At 44.1% G+C, this 15,142-nt stretch overlaps 2 protein-coding genes across 11 annotated transcripts in view; both read left to right on the top strand.

Annotated features, from left to right (window-relative positions):
- The window catches only part of SLC4A9 (solute carrier family 4 member 9), a 40,708-nt gene extending 39,691 nt beyond the window's left edge, over positions 1–1,017 (top strand). The window contains exon 22 of the mRNA XM_053397469.1: positions 237–1,017. The gene's annotated coding sequence lies outside the window, so the exon portion shown is untranslated. The remainder of the gene's footprint in view (positions 1–236) is intronic.
- Positions 1,018–14,534: 13,517 nt separating this feature from the next.
- Positions 14,535–15,142, top strand: part of ANKHD1 (ankyrin repeat and KH domain containing 1) — an 88,756-nt gene continuing 88,148 nt past the window's right edge. For 7 of the 10 annotated variants that reach the window (XM_053397462.1, XM_053397467.1, XM_053397465.1 and 4 more), the window contains exon 1: positions 14,535–14,959. In XM_053397462.1, coding sequence (XP_053253437.1) covers positions 14,666–14,959 — 294 coding nt within the window. In that variant the 5' untranslated portion in view covers positions 14,535–14,665. The remainder of the gene's footprint in view (positions 14,960–15,142) is intronic. The other 3 variants (XM_053397468.1, XM_053397466.1, XM_053397464.1) reach the window with 1 other exon arrangement.

Here is a 15,142-nt window from a genome sequence, read left to right as displayed (position 1 = left end):
TTGAGCTTTTTTTTACGATTTTACCCCAGGAGATAAACTTCCATAGGGGCCAGATTAAACTGACTGGCAGGCCGGATTAGGGCCCCGAAACGGACTTTGGACATGTCTGTCCTAGAGAATGAAATGCGACCTGTTGAGAAGCAAGGCCCTTCCTTGATTTGGAGTGGGGTCCAGAACAAGAATAGCCATAATTGTGTGTGAGACAAAGACTGTCACAATGCTCTTCTCATTTGCAGACAACCCCATAAGCTGTTTCCTGTAAGCAGTTTCAGAGGAAGGAGACAGCCTGCACTTAGAAGACCATCTCTGATACTCTGCAGAATATGGCTGATGTGTGATGGGTCTCAGAGGAAGAGGAAAGCAAAGCATTTGATATAATTAAAGTATAAGGCGGGGGGGGGGATGCATAGGCAATCTTTCTGTCCATCGCTCTCACATGCATGTTGCTGTTCTGAACAGACCATATTGGAATGTTCCTTGTTCCACTTTGCTACCATGTCATCTAGAAAGTCAGCATGTGTGAATTCACTAGGGATGGAAGGTTCTCTCAGTTTCTCATTTTTCTAAGCTTAAATTTGCATTTTAAAAATCCTCAGGAAAATTCACCAGAATTTTACAGCAGTGTGAATTTCTTTTCAAACACATTTTTATGCAGTTTTGACTAGTGTACACATTTTTGCAAGCAGTCCCTGCTGATATAATGCATTTTATATGTTATTTTCACTAATACATACATTTTTATACACAATTTCTCCTATTGTATACCTTTTGATAAACACAGTTTGTAAAATTTGGATAAGTGCGAATTCCAAAGGATAGCTGTTTCAGTTCATGTATTGTTTCAAGAAGTGTGAAATCGTTATATTTGCCTTTAAATATGAACTGGATTGCATCCTTTCCCCAATCCCCAGGCATCACTGATGTATTTATTTATGAAACTATTGACATTCCTGTGCAACTTACGCTTCATTTTAAAGGCTCTCTAGTTATGCTAAATAAAATATACTAAAAAGGTCATTGCTGCTGCATTCATTTATTTATCAGGGATAAATGTTGGACCAGTTTTTATCACTTACAATAGTTTATATGCAAGCCTTCTAAGGGAGCGTTTGTCTATCTGGAGCTTTGGAGGCTGTGATCAATATGCTGAGGATGACACACCCTGCTCTCTATTTCTTCAGCTAAGCCACCAGGACTTATCTTGAAGATGGTTTGGAAGCTGCAAGTAGTTCAGAATGCTGCTGCTACTGCTTGCCTAGCCATGAGCTTATGCAAGTGAGAACGTCTAGAACCCTGGTTTCCAATATATGTACAGAGTCTCTGCAGATGCAAGAGGCTCTTCACTACAGTCAGTCTTCACATGGGTTCCGTAACACCTGAAGAGGGCTAGAGGCTTTTTGTCCTTCACAAAGAGATCTACGTTTTGTCAAGATTCATGCACCAAGTGACTACAAAAGCCCCAAATCAGAAAATTTAACATAAACATCTTTATGCATTTATGGGCTAAAGGAGGTGTCACAAAACTCTGTCTCCTCAACTTTAATTTGCAGTTTCCCATTATATCCCGGGTGGGTTGTTTCACAGCACCTTAAGTACTTGTCTATAATCCGATGGAAGTAGAATTAAAATGGAGGTTCCAAATATCACTCAGTATGGCAATGTATTATCCAGCAACATCTTTCTCTGTAGTCAATATTACGGTAATTTTAAAGGTTTACTCTCAAGTAAATCCCATTTCCCAATAAAGTTTGCAGGTCCTGCCTGTTTTATTGCTTCCTCTTGAGCACGGCTAAAGGGTTAATGATGAACTACTGTTTAATTGCCCCTTGAATGCCTTTTCTTTGAACATTCCAACTTTTTATTGAATTTTAGTGTTACCCACAGAAACATGAAGAAACAGAAAAAGCAGGTACATAACAGAAAAAGAAAATGTAATACAGAGTTGCAGAATGAAATAAAAACAGCAAACCAGTATACCGAATTTCAATCCTACTTCACTAAATATCAGGTGGTATTTAAATACCTCAACCATGATGAAGAATGAGAAGCTGGAGGGGTATGGGGAAACCCCTTGTTGCCAACAACTTGAGATTGATAATAAAGTGGGGAATCACTTGGCCTCAGAAAGGGTTGCGAATGCTGTGAAGCTTAGTGTAGCAGCAGCAGCAGCAGCAGCAACGTAGTGTACACAAGAGGCTGCTGAATCCATCAATGGCCCATCTAGTCCAGCATTCTGTTCTTGAAGCCTGCAAGCAAGACCTGAGCCAGTGGCACTCTCTCTACCTAGGATTCTGAGCAACTGGCCTTCAGAAGCATGCTGCCTACAACAGTAGAGGAAAAACATAAGTCCTCGTGGCTACCAGCCATGAACAGCCTTGCCCTTCCTGAATTATCTAATCCTCTAATAAAGCCATCCAGTTTGGTGGCCATCTCTGCCTCTTGGCACCACAGCCTTCTTTCTGAGGTGAGGCAACCAGAACTGTGTGCAATACTCCCAAGTGGAGCCTTGTCGTAAATTTGTATAATGGCATTATGAGTTTGGGGCATATGGGGTGTCAGGGGAGGGTTAGTACCTCTGGTGGGGGACATGACATGCTCCTTCTGGGGGTGTTTTTCCACCATTGGTCCCCACACTGCACTCAGCTCTCACCTGTGAGATCTCAGCAGCCACACACCAGCAACAGCTTCAACTGACTGGCTAAACCAGGTTAAGATGGGTCTCTTCCTGATGTTTAGTTGGAATCTCCTTTCTTATTATTTGAATCCATTGGTTCAGGTCCTACCCTCCAGAGCAGAAGCTTGTTTCATCTTCCATGTGACAACCCTTTAGATATTTGAAGAAGGCTATATCTCGTCTGTCTTCTCCAGGCTAAACATACTCAACTCCCTCAACTGTTCCTCATAAGGCTTGGTTTCCAAACCCTTGATCATCTTGTTCACCCTCCTCTGCACAAGTTCCAGCTTGTCAATATCCTCCTTAAATAATGCCCAGAATTGAACACAATACTCCAGGTATGATCTGGCCAAGGCAGAATAGAGCAGGAGTATGACTTCCCTTGATCTGGACACTGTCAAGGGAGTAAAGCATTCTACCCTTGAGGTTGTGATCAGTTAACTCAGTCAGAACCACTTACACTGAAAACTTCACATGACAATGACTATCAGTGCTCTACCATATTGGTAAATGGTTCATTAGGTAAAAGTTGACCCTTTCTCTCCATCTTGAAGAGACTTGATTACAATTGTCTGTAAACAGGTTCAAACTCCTTCTCCTCGACCCTTCACTTGCCTATGGCAGATTTTGTAGGTGGATGAAGCTGTTAGAATTCCTGCTCCATGATTGCAGTCATGGGATTTTTGTCTATCACATGACGATGTATGTTTTGACTCCACAGAGTGGTAAATGACGGAGACAGGATGTTTGTGTTACCGTGTTCTGTGAAGTGGGACTATTGTCCTTTGTTCTTTCTCTTTGCTGTCTGATGCTAGAGAGAGAGGGAGCCATGTTGCAATGCTCTGTGTGTGTTTATATGTAAATAAAGTAGATTAGCCAAAATGCTGAGTTGCTGAGGTCTGTTACGCAACTGTGAGGACTCTGCGGATCCCTAAGTGTGCCGATGTCTGTTGGCATCGGTCGCTGTGATGTTCAGGCTGAAGAAAGCTAATGAAGCTGCCAAACAATCGACCAGGAGGCAGAGAACATGCCAGCTGGGCATGTGTCTCTGCCAGGGTCCTACTCGAGTGTAGGACAAGCTCCTGACAGAAGCCAGGAAGCAGACAGCTGACTAATCCCTAGGCCTATGAAACAGAACACCATGTTCTGTGCATAAGCTCCAATTGTCCCTATTTCATGATAACTATTACTGGTAAAGCACTGTCCTTATTTTGCCTTCTCTCAGGAGTTCACTGAGTTTACTCCAAAGTAAGCATCAGCGGCTGCCAACTTAAAAAAATATATTGGTGGGGCCCAAATAAGCCCTGCCCCCACATAACTGAACACACCATTTGAATAGCAGTGCCCATCAATTTTGGGGGGCCCCTCAAATATTTTATGAGGGGGCAAAGACCCCTCAGCCACTAGGAGTAAGCATGTATATGGGTTGTAGCTCAGCGAAAGAGCATGTGTTCTGTATGCCCACTCAATACCCAGCATCTCCAGGTAAGGCTGAGAAAAACTTCCACTGGGGACTTCCGGTTAGCGCCAGCGCTTAATGGCGGATTTCTCCCGGAGCTCCGGGAGAGATCTGCTTCGTGGGTTCGGGTCCTGCAGCCACGGCGGAGCGAGGACCCCTAAAAATCACAGGCGCGTAGCCTGTGAACTGGAGACTCGGCGGGCACCTTTGCGCCCCCCCGACGTTGTGAAATAGCCTTTCTAAAGGCTACGGAACAGCGGAGGGTGTATGGAGCGGTGCTGAGAGTCGTTTTCACCCAGCCTGCGAAGCGAAGCCGCGTCGCCATTAGCGGAGAGCGCTGACTTCTTCCGGTGAATTTGGACTAAAAAGAGCAACTTTCCGTGAGTAGGATTGAGCTTTAAAATATAATTGGACGTTAAAACTAAAGAAATTGGGCACCGAGACGGATAAGCATCAAAAAGGAAGTCTGCTTTCCGTTCTGTAGCAAGATCAAAGCAAAAGGCATTTCAGCTGTAACTTTTTGACAGGAGAGTTTTATGAACTAAGAAATCCATCACCAAGTAAAGAACTCCCTCCCCCGAAGGCAGGAGGGGGGGGGGAGAAGACTTTAAAGTGATTTCCTGCCTGTTTCAAAAGAAATTGAACTGTTTACCGCTGCTCTTTTACCTGGGGGTCGGACTGCCGGAGGAAAGGAACCGGCTAAGGACTGTCGCTACAATAAGGCTAAAAAGTAACTGTAATATTGACTTTGGCTACTCTCAACTTGAAACATCTTATTTTGTTGCACAGCAAGTTATTTACAGGATACTATCGATTTGGATCTTTAACAAAGAAAGGGACTAGGAGGGCTTTTGCTTTTTGGAAGGTGTGGGAACAATTTGAAGTTAAAGAACTGACTTTACGCCCTCTAGAGGACTTGTGAATAGTTTCAGCAACAAGTGGAGCTTAAAACCTGAGAATCTTCTTTTTTGACAGCTTAAGAGTGTGGGAATGACCTTGAGTGAAAGACTTTGTTATGGCAGATGGTAAACAGAAAGAGGACTCACAAGAAACAACTTTGAGATCCGGTAGACAATACAAAGTCGATCTTTCTATGCAAAGAAGGGCCTCTATATCAGGGGCTTCCGGAACTGCAGCTGTCACAAAGGCAAAAGTGAAAATAATGTCTTCAGAAGAAGCATTTGCAAAGGCATTGGGGAAAATAAATGATTCTTTGGAGGAACTAAAGAAGCAAGGTGCTGAAACAAATAAGAAAATTGAAGAAATCTCTGGGAAAATCGACCTAAATACTAAAAGTATAACTGACCTCGGGAATAAAGTGAACTCCAGTGCAGAAGCAATTGGGAAATTATTGGAAGATTCATCTACAACACGAAAGATAGCTGAGGAAGCTAAGGAAATTGCAACTGCTGCTGAGGAAAAATTTCCACCGGTGTACAGGAAATTAGATGACTATGAGCTGGCACTCTCTATGCAGGATATGCAACGCAAGGAGAAAAATTTAAGGATCAGACTTGTGCCGGAAAAGGAAGGAGACAACTTGGTGGACTACTTGACAAAAGAATTTTCTGACTTTTGGAAGCAGGAGCTGAATAAGGAAGAATTTAAGATAGAGAGTGCATTTAGGTTGGGAATAAGGCAGAGGAAGAACAGACCCAGAGATTGCCTGATAACTTTAAGATCAAAGGAGGAGAGAGACAAAATATTGAACCTGCACTATCAAACAACCCTTCGAATTGAAGATTTCCATATTGAGATCTTTAAAGACATTCCCAAAAGCATTTTGGATGCAAGAGGTCCCTACAAGGACTTGGTGACACTGCTGAAAAGGAACTACATACTATTCAGGTGGGAGTTTCCCCAAGGCTTGTCTTTTAAATACAAGGGGAAGAAAAGAAGAATAAAGACAGTGAGTGATAAAGACAAGTTCTTGGGAGAACACGAAGAAGACCTACAGAAAGAGACGTTTCCAGGACAAGGACACCCTTCAAGCAAAGGACCACTAGATACGGACACAGAACCATCGACAAAAGACGAACAACAATTGGGAGCTGTAGGAGGAAGCAAATAACCCCATCATGGCCTTGCAACTTCTAACCTGGAATTGTAACGGTTTGAATAATCCCAGAAAAAGGAAAAATATTTTTCACGCTTTAAAGAAAGACCAATTGGACTTGATTTGCTTACAAGAGACTCATGTGACAAGAGTACATAGAAAATTATTAATAAATAAGAGATTGGGACAAGAATTTATATCTTCAGACAGAGTAAAAAAGAGAGGAGTGGTGATCTATGCAAAGGAAAATTTGCAACCGAAACAAATCTTTAAAGATGACCAAGGAAGATATTTGGCAATTGAAATTCAATTTCAAGGAGAAAAATTTTTGATAGTGGGAATATATGCACCAAATGAAGGGAAAGCAGAATTTTTTAAGAAGTTGCATGAGACTTTGATGGACTATATGGATTATAATTTAATCATGATGGGCGACATGAATGGAGTAGTTTCAACAAATATGGACAAAGCACAAAGACAGGTAGTCACAAAAGATGGAAGACTACCAAAAACTTTTTTTGAAATGACTGACAATATGGACCTGATTGACATTTGGAGAACAAAACACCCATTAGAAAGAGAGGGAACCTTCTTTTCTGAAGCCAAAATGACATGGACACGGATTGACCAAATTTGGGTGACTAGCAGTATGGCGCCGAACATAAAGAAAGTGGAAATCTGCCCAAAAACTTTCTCCGACCATAACGCAGTAAAGATGGTGATGAAGCAAACAACAACTGGTTCCTTCAGATGGAGAATGAATGACACCTTACTTGGAGATGAGGAGATTTGCAAGAGGGCCCAAAAAACTTTGAAAGATTATTTTGAAATCAACTTGAGGACTAAAGTAGAAAAAAGAATAATATGGGACGCAAGTAAAGCCGTGATGAGAGGGTTTTTGATACAACAAAATTCACTAAAGAAAAGAATGCAAAATGAGAGGAAAGAGAAAATTTTGGAAAAGATAAAAGAAGGGGAAAGGAAACTAAGATTGAAGCCAAAATCGCAAGAGATTTTAAGGGAAATTAAATTGTATCAAACACAATATATGGAACTGATGAACCAAGAAATAGAATGGAAGATTAAACAAATGAGACAAAAGACTTTTGAATCTGCAGATAAATGTGGTAAGTTATTGGCTTGGCAAATAAAGAAGAGACAAAAACTCAACACGGTAACAAACCTAGAAGTGGAAGGAAAGAACATATGTAACCCAGTGGAAATTAGGAACTGTTTTCAGAGCTACTTTAGACAACTGTATACACAAGGGCCGCAGAAAGAAATGGACATACAACAATTCCTCGAGAAAAATGGGCTGAAAAAGATTACACAGGAAAGTAAGACAATTTTGAACCAGGAGATATCAGCACAGGAAATAGAAGATGCCATTCAAAGCATGACGTTGGGCAAATCACCTGGACCTGATGGACTGACTTCTAAATACTACAAGGTTTTGAAGGAAGGGTTGATACAACCTTTGAAGGAAGTCTGCAACGAGATTATGGAGGGGAGGAAGGCACCCGATACGTGGAGGGAGGCCTACATTACACTTATACCAAAGACAGAGACTGAAAAGACTCAACTTAAGAACTACCGACCCATCTCGTTATTAAATGTGGATTACAAAATCTTTGCTGATATTTTAGCAAAGAGATTGAAAAGAGTTTTGATGGAGGAGATTCATGGGGACCAAGCGGGCTTTCTCCCGAAAAGGCATTTGTCGAACAATGTAAGGAATATAATTGACATTTTGGAGAAGCTGGAAGTGAACATAAATACCAAGGCTGTTTTGATATTTGTGGACGCTGAGAAAGCCTTTGACAATATATCTTGGAGTTTCATGTTGAAGAACCTCCGGGGGATGGGGGTAGGCCAAGGGTTTGAAAATGGTATAGGTGCAATATACTCTGAACAGAAAGCAAAATTAATTGTAAACAATGTGGTTACAGAAGAGTTCAAGATTGAAAAAGGGACACGTCAGGGGTGTCCTATCTCCCCACTACTTTTTATATCGGTCCTGGAGGTTTTGCTTAATATGATTAGGAGGGACCAGTTGGTTAAAGGGATTCAGGTCGGAGCTAAACAATACAAACTGAGAGCATTTGCAGATGACCTAGTACTTACATTACAAGAGCCAGAAGCTAGTACGAAAAGAGTTTTGGAAATAATTCAAGAGTTTGGTCAAATGGCAGGATTTAAATTGAATAAATTAAAGACTAAGGTATTGGAGAAAAATTTAACACAGGTTGAAAAAGAAAGGTTTCAGAATGAGACGGGGTTGACTGTGGTTAAAAAAGTGAAATACTTGGGTATAAATATGACAGCTAAGAATGTGAACTTATTTAAAGACAATTATGAAAAAACTTGGACAGAAGTGAAAAAAGATTTGGAGATTTGGTCAAATTTGAAGCTTTCCTTGTTAGGTCGAATCGCAGTTATAAAAATGAATGTATTGCCAAGAATGTTGTTTTTGTTTCAAGCACTACAAATAATGGATAAAATGGACTGTTTCAAGAAGTGGCAGAAAGACATATCTAAATTTGTCTGGCAGGGCAAGAAGCCCAGAATTAAGTTTAAGATATTAACGGATTCAAAGGAAAGAGTGGGGTTTGCCCTGCCAGACTTTAAACTGTACTATGAAGCGGCAGCTTTCTGCTGGCTAAAAGATTGGCTACTTCTTGAAAACACAGACATTTTGGACTTGGAAGGTTTTAACAATATTTTTGGGTGGCATGCATATTTGTGGTATGACAAGGTCAAAGCACATAAAAGTTTTAAAAACCATATTGTCAGAAAAGCACTACTAAATGTCTGGGTCAGATATAAAGATCTGCTGGAAAATAAAACCCCAAGGTGGTTGTCGCCAATGGAAGCTAAGGCAGTTAAAAAGTTAAATATGGAGTCAAAGTGGCCAAGATATTGGGAAATTCTAGAAAAAGAAGGGGACAAACTGAGATTGCAGAGTTTTGATAAATTAAAAGAGAAGGTGAGAGATTGGTTGCATTATCACCAAATAAATGAAGTGTTTAAATTGGACAGTAAAGTTGGCTTCCAGGTGGAAAAATCAAAATTAGAGACTGAATTGTTAGAATCCAGTACTAAGAATTTGTCAAAAATGTATAACTTGCTGCTGAAATGGAATACACAAGATGAAACGGTCAAGTCAACTATGATTAAATGGGCTCAGGACATTGGTCATAATATTTTGTTTGCTGACTGGGAAAAGTTGTGGACTACCGGGATGAAATTTACGGCATGTAATGCCTTAAGAGAAAACATTATGAAAATGATTTATAGGTGGTACATAACCCCAGTCAAGCTTGCAAAGATTTACCATTTGCCTGATAATAAATGTTGGAAATGTAAAGAAAAGGAAGGTACATTTTTTCGCCTTTGGTGGACGTGCCCGAAGATTAAGGCATTCTGGGAAATGATCTATAATGAACTTAAAAAGGTATTTAAATATACCTTTCCTAAGAAACCAGAGGCCTTTCTCTTGGGCATTGTCGGCCAAGGGGTGTTAAAGACGGATACAACTTTCTTTATGTATGCTACAACAGCAGCTAGAATACTCATTGCAAAGTACTGGAAGACACAGGATCTACCCACACTGGAAGAATGGCAGATGAAGGTGATGGACTACATGGGCCTGGCAGAAATGACGAGCAGAATCCGAAACCAGGGAAGAGAAGCGGCGGAAGAAGATTGGAAAAAGTTTAAGGACTATTTAAAGAAATACTACAAAATTAATGAAAGTTAGAATGATGTTGGACTGGAAAGTAAATGGTTACTATTAGCGATGGTTAAGACAAGGAGAATAAGGAAGATTAGCTTAAATTCAAAGTAAAATAAGGGAAGATTTGCTGAGTATTTGATTAGAATTTGGAATACAGAAAATGGAGGCATGAGGAAGTCGAGGAAAAAAGGTTTAAGAAATTAGGTTATGAAATGGTACTTGTCTTTTTTCTTTGTTTTGTTTTTGTTATTGTTATTGTTTGTCTATGTATTTGTTGTTGTTATGTATTGTTCGTGTGATTATAAAAACTGTTTAATAAAAATATTTTTAAAAAAAGAAAAAGAGAAAAACTTCCACTGAATATGATGGAGAGCTGCTGTCAGTCAGTGTGCAGATAATACGGAGCTTGATGGACCTATGGTCCTGCTACTTATGTTCAAGACTGCAGCCATGGCTATTTGTCCTGGGATGAAAGAGGCAAGCCAACCTCTCTGGTTTTTCTCTTTTGTTGTTGCTGCAATCTGATGCACACATACTTCTAGGATCAGGCTGCGAGCAGTTATGCTATTTTTTTAGTGGGGGAACAGGGATCCCCCAGATTCCTTGGTGCCAGATTTCTCCCTCTAGATTGTTGGGTGCAGGGATTTAATTAGAACTTTGAGAATGAAGGTGAGCTGACAGGTTGAGCTTGTTTTTCTACCAGACAGAGCAGCAAAGGGAGATGAAGGCCCTACCACTGATACATCGCAAAATAAATAATAATAATAATAATAATAATAATAATAATAATAATAATGTTATTATTTATACCCCACCCATCTGGCTGGGCTTCCCCAGCCACTCTGGGCAGCTCCCAGCAAAATATCAAAAATAATAAAATGTCAAACATAAAAAACTTCCCGATACAGGACTGCCTTCAAGAAAAAGACCCTATTGGTAACTGAGGGGGTGGTTGCCTGAGCAAAGTTGGTGTGATTTCACACAGAAAAAAGTTGTCCTTTTTCACAGAGGTTTTTGGCAAGGTGTTCTGGGAACAAAGAAGAAAAAATGAGGCAGAACTCCACGCAGGGATTCAAAGGCAGCAGCTCTTGCTTTTATTATATATTTTGTGTTCTAACTTTTTGTTTTTATGTTATGAACCGCCCTGTGATCTTAGGGTGAAGGGCGGTACAGTATACAAACTTAATAAAGAATAATACAAAGTTAGTAATGATAATCAGTGCTTTTTTCTGGGGGTACGCAGGGGTATGCATACCCCTAAACATTTTGTGAATCTTTGTACTTTTGTCCATTTACTGTATTTTCCCCAATTTGAATTATAAAATGGTGATTGTATTCAGTCAAAATGAGAGTACCCCTAAACATTTTTTAAGAAAAAAAGGACCAATAATAATGCTGGCTGGCTGGAGCAGACTGTTACAGAGAGATATGGGGATGGTGCTTAGGATGCCTCTGAATCAAATGCTACGGTGCTGGGAAGGACAAGCCCCTCTTCAGATGAAGGCTTCAGGGGTGGTGCTGTGGTCTAAACAGACAGAGCCTAGGGCTTCCAACCAGAAGGTCGGCGGTTCAAATCCCCACAACAGGGTGAGCTCCCGTTGCTCAGTCCCTGCTCCTGCCAAACTAGTAGTTCGAAAGCACATCAAAGTGCAAGTAGATAAATAGGTACCGCTTCGGCGGGAAGGTAAACGGCATTTCTGTGCGCTGCTCTGGTTCGCCACAAGCAGCTTAGTCATGCTGGCCACATGACCCGGAAGCTGTATGCCGGCTCCCTCGGCCAGTAAAACGAGATGAGTGCTGCAACCCCAGAGTCATCCGCAACTGGACCTAACGGTCAGGGGCCCCTTTACCTTTATGTGAATAAAAGACTGCAGTTTTCAGTCTCTGCTGTGCCTTGATTTTCTAATGAAAACACAACCCTGGGTGAGTGCCTCGAACCCCCTGGAATATTGCTGCCGCTCAGCAGAGTTTGGGGGTAGTGTGTAAAATTACTATATATTCTAAGGTTGTGTAAAGAAAAATGTTTATACTCTACTGCTGAAGTCAGTACAGGACTGGCTATCATAGCATGCTTTAGTATTTTTAAAACAGGGCCTCAGCCTGCCTGGTGTCTCCTCAATTGCCTGCCCTGCCTACAAGTTGTGCCAGATTCTTCCAAGCGGGCTATTGCTGGCACCAACAAGAACTCCTTGAACACAGGAGGGAGGAAGGAAGGAAAGTTTCCCTGAGGGGAAAGTATACCATAAGGCAGTATACAAATAAATAATAAAATAATAAAAATAAACAATTGCTATCAATTACAGTATAATGAATTGACATGTTTCTTTTGATTTTATCATTTCATCTTTTTGTAAACTGCTTTGTGGTTTTTAACAATCAAGCAGTGTTTAAATTTTATTAAATAACTAAATATGGTTGGGTGGGGGTGGAGGAAGGAGATGCTGCATTGCTCCTCCCACCCGCCCTGAACCACACTTTTCCCCTGTAGGGAACACGTTGGCTAAACAGATCCCTGAAGCCAGCAGGACTGGTAACCTTCTCACTTGCTGATGAGCAGAGGGTTCAATCCTGGTCAGTCTGACTGTGTGTTCCCCTGCTGGGATCAGATGCACATAGTCAAAGCTCCTTCTTCCCACTAAACCCCCAGCACACTCACATCCCAACAGCCCTGGATCACTCTGGGAGGCCCAACCGTGAGTGATCTGCAGCTGTCTCCATCCAACTCTGCCGAATTGGCTCAAGATTCAGACTTTGGCTGAATTTGACAGCCCTAGTAAAAAGGGAGGGTGATATAAAAGAAAAGCCTTCTTCAGTAGAGCCTCTAGATCAGATGATTCAGCCTAAAATGGGAAGAAAGCCAAGCTATGTAACTCCCCGCCACAAGGAAAACATGGTAGCAAAAGAGCTAGCGATTTCAAAAATTGGATTAGATCTCAGTAGAAAGAGACATATGCCAAACTCTGTCTCCATCTCACGACTCAATGATTTTCTGCTGCTCCAAGTGGGTCCTGGAGTTTAGAATTTTTTATTGGCCCTGGGGTAGTTTCACTGTGTGTGAGCAGTGGTGAAGAGGGCTTTAGCTCAAGCGCATGCCTAAGACCCCAGGCTCATTTCATGACATCTTTGGTTAAGAGCAGAGCCTCAGGGAGCATGGTTAGGAGAGGCCTCCCCCAGGGACCCTGGAAAGATCTGTCAGCGGCTGGGGCTTCGTACAAGGCACCTTCTTATTGGCAGAGGCTGTAACTCAGTGGTTACAGAGGACATACTTTGTGCGCAGGGGGCTCTATAATCATAGCGGTCAACTTTTCCCTTCTTTTAAGGGAAATTCCCTTATTCCGAATAGGATTCCTTGCAAGAAAAGGGGAAAGTTGACAGCTATGTCCATAATCTGCTGCTGGTCAAAAGAGTGGTGGTGTCAGCGGCGGCTTCTGCAGCCATCCAAACATTGTTTTGACTCCCAACCAGGACCGGCCCAAGACACTTCAGGTGAACCACAAAATGGCGCTCCTCCCCTCCCTGCCAGGGAAGAAGGGGTGAGCACAGATCTAGATCAGGAACACAGGTGCGGGGTGGGGATAGAGGTCCACATTGGGACCTGCCGCCCTATGGATTCTGCCGCCAGAGGCAGTCGCCTCACCTGGCCTCCTGGGTGGGCCGGCCCTGCTCCCAACTCCCACCTGTCCCTGCCCACTGGGCATAGTTGGCTGGACCGGGGAGAGTCAGAGGCGCCAGCAGGACTACGGGGTCCTCGTCCCTGGGGAGTCCATTGGCGTGTGGCGCGGAGGTGGGCGCAGGATGCTTGGGGCACCCGGCGACCTTTGTTTCTCACCGGCGGAAGCTCCTCGCTTCCCCGCACTGAGGTCGAGCGAGCCTTTTGGGGCCCGCCGCCTTCGCAAGGCAAGCCGAGGGCCAGAGGCTGCCCTGTTCTGCTTCTGGATCGCCTGCGGACCCGAGCGGCGCCTGAGGGGGGAACTCATACAAAATGGCAACTCGGAAGCTTTTCTGCGGGATGGAGGTTGGCTGAGAACCAGACCTCTGGTCCCCGTGACTGACATGCGCCTCGCCCAATCACTTCCCCCGCCACGGAGTGGCCCGCGGAGCAGTGGAAAGGCAGGTGGACCGTTACAGGTTGACCTTACAATTAACATGCACACCTTGCTTCCAATCAATACGCCCTGTTTTGAGGCGGGGGAGTCTGTCCTCCCTGGCGGAGACCACAACTTGAAAGGGAGGAAGGTGGGAACGAAAGGGAGGCCCAAGCCAATCGAACGCCGCCAAGAGGAGCACGGCATGATTGACGCGCGCTCTGCACAATCAGGCTTAAGGGTATCTCGACTGACTGCACTTCTGTCCATTCAGATAGCAAGGTTCCAGGACAGTATTTGACTGACAGGCGAACGGCCTAGTAATACCGAGGCACTTTCAGGAAGCGAGCGTACAAGCCTAAAGGTGGTGGGCGGGCAGTCTAAACCGCCTCGACGTGTACTCTCAAAGCATCTTGGTGGTGGGAGGGTGAGGTAGCGCCTGACGAAGGCGCAGAGTGACAGGTACCGCGTCGAATGGCGCTGGGTCATTAGAAATATATGGCCAATGGGAACAGGGGAAAGGATTGGTGAGGGCATTGCGGTGGCTGCGGGTTAGGTAGGGTGTGAGAAGTTAGTGGCGCTGCTGCTGTGAGGGGACGGAGACGGCGTTTCCCCCTCCCCTCCTCCCACGGGCTTAAGCTTGGATCGGCGCGCGATGCTCACGGACGGCACGGCCGCCCCGACCCCCGCCGGCGATGAGGAGATAGACTCGGTGACGCCCCGCGCTGCCCCGGCCGCCATCGTCGAGGCCTCTACGGCCGGGCCTAACCCGCTGGGCTTGCGGGCCGTGCGCCTCTTCGGCGAGGCCGGGCCCTGTGGGCCGGCAGGGCCGGCAACAACTTCGGGGGAGGCCGGGGCCGCCGCCGCCCTCGACTTTAAACTGGCGGCCGCTGTGCTGAGAAGCGGGGGCGGCGGTGGTTCCGGCAGCGACGAGGACGAGGTGTCTGAGGTGAGAGGCAGGGAGAGGTAGGCCTTCGCTCCCGCCAGGCTGGAGCAGGAGGAGGAGGAGGGGCCGGAGGGTGCCGTCTCGAACGGAGCTCCCTCCCGCGCTTGGGTACCAGCCCCGCCCGTCAGGGTTCAGAAGCCTCCCTTGCAGGCCGGCCCCGGAATAAAGGAGGGTGGAGACCCACCC

The sequence above is a fragment of the Podarcis raffonei genome, chromosome 7, assembly GCF_027172205.1.
Source record: "Podarcis raffonei isolate rPodRaf1 chromosome 7, rPodRaf1.pri, whole genome shotgun sequence".
NCBI classification, from domain to species: domain Eukaryota; kingdom Metazoa; phylum Chordata; class Lepidosauria; order Squamata; family Lacertidae; genus Podarcis; species Podarcis raffonei.
Note: the sequence above shows the minus strand (reverse complement) of the source record. Positions and strands in the feature narration are given on the sequence as shown.